Source organism: Papaver somniferum, chromosome 7, assembly GCF_003573695.1.
Source record: "Papaver somniferum cultivar HN1 chromosome 7, ASM357369v1, whole genome shotgun sequence".
Classification (NCBI taxonomy): domain Eukaryota; kingdom Viridiplantae; phylum Streptophyta; class Magnoliopsida; order Ranunculales; family Papaveraceae; genus Papaver; species Papaver somniferum.
The window spans coordinates 152684923-152695626 of NC_039364.1; the positions used below are offsets into that span (position 1 = coordinate 152684923).

Consider the following 10704-nt stretch of genomic DNA (forward strand, 5'->3'; position numbering starts at 1 on the left):
ACTTTGCTCGACCTATATTTTAAGATTATTAAAATAATTATATTTCAATATTTTCCGTGAGAAGCCCGGACGGTCGAGGGACGATTTGACTTTTTGGCTTTTTTGAGATTTGAGCAATATTGGAGAAATATGGAGAAATAAGGTTTTTTTTGCTCAAACGAGGAAGTTTCAAGAGATGAGAGAGGCAAAAAATAATAAAATACGGAATTAAAGAGGCATGGGACCGGCCATGGCCGATGGGCCCGGTCCCATGGTGCTTTTTTCTATTATTTTTCTAGCTTGTGTGAAAGAATATAGAAAACTAGAAGTTTTTCTCAAACGAAGAAGTTTGTTCAAACAAGGGAATTTTCAAGAGATGAGGAAAATAATAAAATAAGGTTGTTGATGGTGGGTTTTAGTTCAGGGTTAAAATTGTAAAACCAGTATTATATGTGCTGTTATCCTGCAAAGGGAAAAGCCGTTTAAGAAATAATGAGTGTAGAAAACCTCTTAATTATATTTGAAGCAATTCAATAAATACACGGAATTCACCCAGGTGCGTGCAACAACAATCCCAAATATTCTGTGATTTATTAGCATTATTTTCCCAGTATTTTCCATGCTACGTTCTCAACCGAACTCTCATTATTGGCATGACATGACGACTGAGTGTTCACTCTCAGCAGAGTAGCATGAATCTCCCGAAGTTCCAATATTGAGATGTGCATGAAATACCCACGCAGGCTACGTCACTTTCTAATGAAGAGAATCTTGTATCGACACACTTTTGGTTAGCTCGATCGATCATGCTTAATTTCCTTAAGGGAAATCTAGACTGCCCATGTCAGTCTTAGAAACAATCACGGCTACACAAGTTGACCGCGCAATTTAACAAGCCTAGCCAAACCCTGGAAGGAATAGGTAGTCATCGTGTTGGCCACCAGCGGGCCCACTAATGCCCTAACCGGCTGAACGTCACCATGCATCTTCCAACGCTATCAAAACGCTAACTCCAAGTAGGGAAGTCGCGCTGGTTAAAGTGAAGCTCCAACGAATTTGAAATGTCCAAGGAAGTCTCAAAATCATCGCAACCGTCCAACTTCGCCAGCTTGGTTGGACGGGCTAGATGATCCAACGAGCAATTGGGAGAATGCCGACATGCACATCGACGGTCCCACTCCCTTCTTGCTTGAACGACTTGCCCATGGTGGGACCATTGAGCAGTGAAACATTCGCCCAAACCATGGCAAGCGCGATGTTTCCAAACCCTAAATTGGGTCATGGAAATACACTAGCGTCTTAACTCGATCACGACCATCCAACTTAGCCAGCATATTTGGATGGCTTAGATCGCACCTAGGACCATCAGGAAGGTGCACATATGTTCACCGTCAGCCCAACGTGGGCCCCACACAATCGATCCTCCCAACGGGGGAGCGTGGTTTGCCAAACCGTTTGTCCAAATTCACGCGTGCGTGACTGTTTAAAAACCCTAATTAGGGTTTGCGGCGATGCATATCTGTCGTAGTTCGATCGCGTCCATCCGTCTTCGCCAGCCTAAACGAAGGGTGCAGATATAGACTCAGGAGGTCCCAAGGATGTCGACGGGATCACCGTGGGTCCTCCCTGTGCGTGTGACCGGCCGGCCTAGGCGAACCATGGTCGAGCGCCTCGAAACGCACGCCTTAAGGTGGCATGTCACGCAGCTTCCAAATCCTTTGCGGCAATGGATTTCTGTCGCAAATCAATCACAACCACTCATCTTTGCCAGTCAATTTTAGTGGCCTAGATCAAGCCTTCATGGGACCGAGAGGTATAGACGTCCACAACAACGGATATCCTCCATGCGTGACCGATCGGTCCCACCAAAAATTTACGCCCATGCTTGAATTCGATCAAGCCAAAGAGAGATGCTTGCGCACCTTTTAAAAACCCTAAGATTCCATCAACGGTCGTAGATATATGCCGTAAACCATCTCGTCCGTCCAACTTTTCCAACTTGGTCGGACAACCTAGGTTAAGAGCTAGACGACCAATGAAGCACCTCGGTGATCACCGTCCACCACTCTTCCACAGGGAGTGATCGACCAGGGGATGGCTCGCCTATGCGTCCTCCAAACAGTCACTCGAAGATGGTTAGACGTGATGCTATTTTAAGGCGCTTAATCCGCAACTTATTTGGTTAAGCTTTAAAACAACGATGCTTCATACATATTGATTTTTTTCGATGCATTACATATACCGAGTATACACGATATTTCATGAATACCATTTATTAAATAACTTAGTTATTTAACTTAACACCGTATGATATTTCCTGCAGTGGGTCCCATGATACGCTCATTCGAGACATCAAGCATGTCACAAACTGGGGGATACTTACTGGGGTATTGGTCTGGCGGTTTACAGCGTGCGTGCAACGCGCCATTAAAAGAACGTGTCAGGAAAGGTGGACGGTTAACAGTGATAAGGGAAGTGGGCAAAGGTGTGATCGTGTAACAATCAACACTCCTAAACGACCCCACTACTCCATCACTTCACTTCCTATGAGATGAGGGTTGCGCTCAATGACTTGTATAAATAGGCCCTTCACCTATTTCAAACTAAGACGAAAAAGTCAACATAATATCCAGAAATATACCCAGAACTGATAGCTTACACTGTGCAAGCCAGTTCAACATTCTGGTACAAGTCATAAACAACCAACACCTTCACAATCTCACACAATCTCAACGCCTTATTACATTCCCTCCCTAAGATCAACCATTCTCCTTCACTTTGTGGCCGAATTGAATCTGGAACGACCATTTCTTGGTTTAGGCCAGAGTGTTACAGATTGATCTCTCGAACCTAAAAGCACTTCCGTGCAATGCATTTGTTTAGGGTTTGAACTCGTTTCTCATCAACACACCCCAAATTACCAAAAACAACAGAATCAGTTTTCACCCACGAACAACTGGCGACCACAGTGGGAGATTAATCTCTCGGTTGCAACATCAATTTCAATTTTTCAATTTTCTCGAATTCGGGAGGCTGATTTTAGGATCTAAACACATTCTTTAACCCAAATTCGTTTTAATCACAAATCTCAAAACTTCCATTATTTGATGCATCCTCGCTTGCCAAGTCCTCGAAAGCCATGAACGACGAAAATACGGAAGAAATAACTAGGTTATTAAGAGATATTCTCGCAAGCCAGGCCGATATCTCCAAACGGCAAAACGAGATGCTTCGTCTTCTACGAAGTATGGTAAACTGATTGTGGAAAGAATCGACTAACACCATTAATGATAAAGATAACATTGGAGCTTTATCTGATGTCCACACTTCTACCAGCGGTGATGCAGACAGGAGTAGCCGTAGATATGAGCCGAAGGGAAGCGATCAGAATCTACCCAGCAACGAAGGGACAAAGCCATTTCGCAGGGAACATGACTCGCCAGGAGTGTCACAACACCTGCAGAATAAGAATCAAGGCCCAGCATATGAAACTCTGTTGGAGAGTATATATCTCAAGACCCTCGCAGAAGTTCGGAGATCTGCTCAACAGTCTACGCCCCCAACCACAACGGCTTTACCAAACAGAGAGACACCTGAAGAAGGGGAAATTTATCAAGGCCATCATGAAGATGAAAACTTCACTAATGAACGGTACTCAGTTCAACCGCGTCGTAGTGCCATTGATGCGGGGCCCTCGGGAGGAGTTACACTTCGGCAAAGTCACCAAATTAAACGGTCTGCGTCTATGTCGACGCACAACTCAGCTCCATTCCCGAAACGAACCTCGTATCAAAAGCCACAAGAATTCTCACGAAAACAGCTGCCAACACAAGAAAAGCCGGACTCAGAGTACCCACATTTCCTATTTTCAATGAGAAAGGTTCTGGAGCTGTTGGCGGCTTGGTTGCAAGATGGAGTAATTCCCTTACCTCCTGTATGGCGTTCACCAACTGATCAAGAGATGATTGATCCGTGATATTTCCATTACCACAGATTCATCCATCACCCCACCAGCGAATGTAATGGCCTGAAACGCATTATCTGGGAAAAAATCAATTCAAGGAAGCTACGCCTATGACCTAGGAATATTTCCCCTCTCCACAAGCCGACATGCGCAGTTTCACAGGAGAGATCGAATTAACTGGGGACTTTTCTGGTCGTTAGCAGGGGCGTTTTACAACAACTCATAACTTGGATTTTAAGTAATTATCTGGGGAGCCCAATTTCGTTGGAACTTCGTCAACAAGTAAGTCTCGTTAAAACAATTATTTGTACGAGGAATCTTTGGAAATTTACTGGGGACTCACACGCATCCCATTTTCGAGAATGAAGTCAATATTGCTCCTAATCTACATCTTATGTTTCATTTTACATGTTTTCCTTTCATGTGATGTCTGCAATTTTCATGCAACATGCACAATTTTCTAAGGTACATTACCCGCATTCGAAAATGAGAATTTCTAGAATTTCTAGAATTTCTATTAACCCACTCATAGTTCCTCTCAGAGAAAATTACTCATAAATTATCCCAAAAAAAAATTCAAATATTTTCATGAAAGCAATCACTCGCTGATTCAAAAAAAAAATAATCAAATCAAACCATGAAAGGAATTCCTCACATCACTCAAAGCATATAAAATAAAATTCAAGGGAAGTCTTTCAGCAACAATTCATTCTTTTGGGAAAGAGTAGCTTTCATATTCTGGAGTGCGGCCTGCTTCAGCTTCAACTCTTTAGACAACCTCCCAACCTCTTCTTCCTGTCGAGCAATGCATTCCATGGAAGGAATTTTGTACATCGTGTCTTGAAACTTCTGGATTTCAGAAAACCCTTTGTAGAACCAAGAAGCATTGAACTCGTACTGCATAAACATGTCCCGGTGGAAATCCCAGTTTGAAATCATCTCCTCGGAAACCGTGCACCCAGTCATGACGCTCATACCGAGGATAGTGGATAAAGCTTCTTCAGCACGTTTGGCCAATGCGAAGCGACTCTTGAGTTTTCCAGAAGTAGCAATATGACCATGTTTTTTCCATATTTTGGTGTATAACTTCTCATACTTAGCCGGCACACTGAATCCTCCAACCAGCACATGATCTGTATAAGGAGTATCGAAATGAGGATCAAAGACATCCCCAGCAACAGTGGGATGCTCCACCAACGCTTCTTCAGTTTCCGGAGATTATTTAAAGGGAAGCACCTCAGTAATCGTGGATGTAGCCTCTACGACGTTCCCCGTGCTGTTCGCTTCACCCTGAAGGTTGATTGCTGTCACGGTCTCATCTACCAGCTCACTAAAACGATCAGATTCCTTGCCACTTTGGAGGAAGCTTCCTTTGTCGCCAAACGAGTTCACATCATCCTCATCGTCACCTTAAAGAGGATCAGTGCTACCATATTTCTCGTTACGACTACTAGCCAATCTTGTAAAAACATTTACCTTCAGAATCCCCTGGTTTCGAATCAAAATCGGTTTTAGTGAAGATTACTCGAGATGAATAAAGTTGGAAAATCAAAAGAAGAAGTTCAAAGTACCTGCATATGGGAAGAACTGAAAACCACAGGTCCGTTTCCCTGTCTCTTAGACCTTGCTCCTTCATCCTGGGGACTGCAGTCACCAAGAGCTCCAACCCTGGTTCTTCGCTTGCCCGGAAGTGGTTTCAATCGTTTGTGCTTCTCCAAATTTGCAAGGGTGGGCTCACCACGAGGCACTGTCACGATCTATTCTGAGAATGCTTGAAAATCTAGTAGTTCTTCTCGCTAAAAACTTCTATACCTACCAGTCAGATATGGTTTTCTTCCAAGAGGCAGGAATCAAAGGCTTTGCTTCGTCGCAAATAGGCTAGCATTGAGAACAGACGACACAATCTCCTTTGAAGGCATCCGTGGGCGGTTGAACGGGATGCCTTGATCAAATCCCATCTGGCGGGCGGCTCTATCAATATTATAAGGAACCACAATAAGGAATTCATCAAAGTAAGATGGAACGTATCCCGGAATGCAACTTCGCAGAAATATAATCTCCCCAGAATTCAGATCTTTCCCATCAGTGTGCAGCACAATTTCGGGAGCAGTGGTGAAGGTCTTCGGTTGAACCACGGAAGAATGAGCCACTCCCCATGGATGGAAATATATGGAATATACATTATCGAGAAAATCGACGATCCTTACCCCCGGTTTTTGTCGTTTGTTTTGCCAACGGAGTATTCTCGAACCACCATACAAGCTGGAAAACGAAGTTGCAGAGACGGGAGCATAATCTTTGAAATGTTCCCATAAACATGCTTGGAGGAAAGCTATGTGAATATGCGACTCCACTTTCTTGCACCCGTTGGAGGCGCGCATGTCTACTGCCAGAGCATCCAAATAAGAGTACAATGATCCAAGGAACAAACTACCTAAGGGGAGAACCACGCCTTTCGCTAACTTTATGGCAAACATGACGAGATCGTGTTTTATATTCTTCTTTCCAGAGCCGCCATCAAAGATGTCCCTGGACAGCCACAAAGACAGAAATGCGACCACGCTGAGTTCGTCATCCAGTGTCTGGCTCGACCTTGATTTTGTAGGAAACCAATGAGACAACCACCAAGTGTATAAGCATTTCTCATACTTTTTCTGTTGATCATAATATTCCGCCTTCTGAAGTATAGCGTCAAGGGTAGATTTTTCTTCGGTGGATAGTTCATAGTGGAAATTTCCCACAATGGGGAGGTTCAGTAACACGGCTACGCTTTCCAGAGTAATAGTCATTTCTCTCCATCTACATACAACCGTGTGTGTGGAAGAACGCTATCGAGAAATGAAAGTAATCAAACCTGCATTGTCTTTCCTGATGTGAAATGTTGCAGACGCCATAACGTCTTCAACAATATGTGCCTTGGTCAAGTTATCTCTTATCCGCTCGTTACCCAACATATGCCTCATCCATCCTTCATAAGAGTTCAGTGGAGTGTGGCATATCTTGAGGTCAATAGCAGAAGCTGTATATTCGTTCTTCCGAAGACAAAACCTCATCACATACTTTAGAGAAGCTGACGGAGCAACCTCTTCATTTTCTGAGCCTGTGAGCAGGACCCATTTGTGGGCAGGATGAGTTCTAATGTTTGGAAAAGACACGGTAAACAGCTCATCATCTATGTTTGGCATGTATTTGGAGCTATTAACACCTCCCAATTTGGCAAAGACGTCATCCCCAGGTGACATCTTAGCAAGCACTTCTTTGTTCGATTTTGAATAACTGCAATGAATCACAATAAAAGAAAGTTATTTCACGCCAAGAGGGTGTCGTATGCTCGACCGATTAATTCAACGCAATCACTGATGGTCGAAATACGTGGAAGAAGAAGTGGCCACGATCTCCCTATCGGTCTCAACATGCTCGATTGTCCTTATGGTCACCATGTACTCGATCGCTCTATCGACCCTGATACGCCCAATCACCCTCGGGGTCACTACGTGCTTGAACGCCCTATCGACCTCAAGGAAAACATGTACAGGTGGGCCCAATCGGATCCTCACCACTCAGAGCACAAATAATTAAATGGGGAAGTTACACGAAAACCGCATCAAACACGGGATACATGCTCACAGCCTAGTCAAATGCACAGTTGGGCAAACGGGTTTCGCCGTGTGTATATATGCTCAACGCCGAATCCTAAGCTAAGTTCTACATCAATCGTGACCTAAAGATAGTTTTTGCATGACGGAAAAGAAAAACAGCACGTTTACAAAGAATTCTCTGTTCGATTTGCTAATGATTCTAGCAATGTTCATTACGCTGCTGATTTTACTGGGGGAATCCATGACAATATGGCTAACAAGGAAGCTCGTTCATAACGGGGTGGCTTTCTCAAGTTCAAGGAAATCGTACCTAAAATCTAGGGTTTACATCCACACAAGAGAAAAAGAAAGAGAAAGCAGCCGTGGATCGATCAGGGTCGTATATATAAAAAAAACAACAAGGAAACGATAAAGCACCTACCTTGCTGGCGGACGAACGACGGCGACAACAGTGGTAGCAGCGTCAGCAATTCTCGGTAACGACGGCGGCAACAGTTGCGAACGGGAGCTGGTCGAACAACAGAAAAAAAAAATAAGAAAGAAGTAAAGGGGTCTGGTACCTTTTATACATGAATAATTGGAGAATCCCAGTAGAAAGGGGATTCCCTTTCCTAGCTCAAACGCCCAAAGGAGGAAGCCGGCCCCACCAAAGCCATGGTCACATCCGATGTACCCACATGGATGATTGTCAGCATGGCCGGTTAGAGTTCCTCCAGGTAAACTTCCTCTATCTTGTCTTTTCACGTTATGTATGTCACCATCTAATGCATACCCCGCAATAATGCAACTATTACGTGCTAGGCATGAGACTTAATGTTGATGGTGGATTTTAGTTCAGGGCTACAATTGTAAAACCAGTATTTTATGTGCTGTTATCCTGCAAAGGGAAAAGCCGTTTAAGAAGTAATGAGTATAGAAAACCTCTTCACTATATTTGAAGCAATTCAATAAATACACGGAATTCACCCAGGTGCGTGCAACAATAATCCCAAATATTCTGTGAATTTTATTAGCATTATTAATTAATACATTATTTACCCAGTATTTTCCATGCTATGTTCTCAGCCGAACTCTCATTATTGGCATGACATGACGATTGAGTGTTCACTCTCAGCAGAGTAGCATGAATCTCCCGAAGTGCCAATATTGAGATGTGTATGAAATACCCACGTAGGGTACGTCACTCTTTAGTGAAGAGAATCCTGTATCGACACGCTTTTGGTTAGCTCGATCGAGCATGTTTAATTTCCTTAAGGGAAATCTAGACTGCCCATGTCAGTCTTAGAAATGATCACGGCTACACAAGTTGACCGCGCAATTTAACAAGCCTAGCCAAACCCTGGCAGGAATAAGTAGTCATCGTGATGGCCACCAGCGGGCCCATTAATGACCTAACCGTCCGAACGTCACCATGCATCTTCCAACGCCACGCTAACTCCAAGTAGGGAAGTCGCGCTGGTTAAAGAGAAGCTCAAACGGATTTGAACTGTCCAAGGCAGTCTCAAAATCATCTCCAACTTGGTTGGACGGGCTAGATGATCCGACGAGCAATTGGGAGAATGCCGACATGCACATCGGCGGACCCACTCCCTCCTTGCTTGAACGACTTGCCCATGGTGGGACCATTGAGTAGTGAAAGGTTCGCCCAAACCATGGAAAGCGCGATGTTGCAAAACCCTAAATTGGGTCGTGGAAATACACTAGCGCCTTAAATCGATCACGACCATCCAACTTATCCAGCATATTTGGATGGCTTAGATCGCGCCTAGGACCATCAGGAAGGTGCGCATATGTTCACCGTCATCCCAACGTGGGCCCCACACGGTCGGTCCTACCAAAGGGGGAGCGTGGTTTACCAAACCATTTGGCCAAAGTCACGCGTGCGTGACTGTTTAAAAACCCTAATTAGGGTTTGCGGCGATGCATATCTGTCGTAGTTCGATCGCGTTCATCCGTCTTCGCCAGCCTAAGAGAAGGGTGTATACATAGACTCAGGAGGTCCCAAGGATGTCGACGTGATCACCGTGGGTCCTCCTGTGCGTGTGACCGTCCGGCCTAGGCGAACCATGGCCGAGCGCCTCGAAACGCATGCCCGAAGGTGGCATGTCACGCGGATTCCAAATCCTTTGCGGCAATGGATTTCTGTCGCAAATCGATCACAACCACTCATCTTTGCCAGTCAATTTGAGTGGCCTAGATCAAGACTTCATGGGACCGATAGGTATAGACGTGCACAACAACGGATCGCCTCCATGCATGATCGATCGGTCCCACCAAAAATTAACGCCCATGCTTGAATTCGATCAAGCCAAAGAGAGATGCTTTCGCACCTCTTAAAAACCCTAAGATCCAATCAACGGTCGTAGATATATGCCGTAAACCATCTCGTCCGTCCAACTTTTCCAGCTTGGTCGGACAGCTAGGTTAAGAGCTAGACGACCATTGAAGCACCTCGGTGATCACCGTCCGCCACTCTTCCACAGGGAGTGATCGACCAGGGGATGGCTCACCCATGCGGCCTCCAAACAATCACTCGAAGATGGTTGGACGTGATGCTATTTTAAGACGCTTAATCCGCGACTTATTTGGTTAAGCTTTAAAACAACGATGCTTCATACGTATTGATTGTTTTGGATGCATTACATATACCGAGTATACACGATATTTCATGAATACCATTTATTAAATAACTTAGTTATTTAACTTAACACCGTATGCTATTTCCTGCAGTGGGTCCCATGATACGCTCATTCGAGACATCAAGCATGTCACAAACTGGGGGATTCTTACTGGGGTATTGGTTTGGCGGTTTACAGCGTGCGTGCAACACGCCATTAAAAGAACGTGTCAGGAAAGGTGGACGGTTAACAGTGATAAGGGAAGTGGGCAAAGGTGTGATCGTGTAAAAATCAACACTCATACACGACCCCATTAATCCATCACTTCACTTCCTCCACTTCCTATGAGATGAGGGTTGCGCTCAATGACTTGTATAAATAGGCCCTTCCCCTATTTCAAAATAAGACGAAAAAGTCAACACAGTATCCAGAAATATACCCAGAACTGATAGCTTACATTGTGCAATCCAGTTCAACATTCTGATACAAGTCATAAACAACCAACACCTTCACAATATCGACACCTTCTTCGCTTCCCTCCCTA

At 44.4% G+C, this 10704-nt stretch overlaps 1 protein-coding gene across 1 annotated transcript; it reads right to left on the reverse strand.

The window, feature by feature from the left end:
- Window positions 1-5793: 5793 nt before the first annotated feature.
- Window positions 5794-6732, reverse strand: LOC113295386. Its single transcript, XM_026543724.1, has one exon. The coding sequence runs from the start codon at window positions 6730-6732 to the stop codon at window positions 5794-5796; it is 939 nt and encodes a 312-aa protein (XP_026399509.1).
- Window positions 6733-10704: the final 3972 nt, after the last annotated feature.

Coding starts and splice junctions, on each gene's coding strand:
- LOC113295386 (XM_026543724.1), bottom strand. CDS start 6,732: ATGACTATTACTCTGGAAAGCGTAGCCGTGTTACTGAACCTCCCCATT.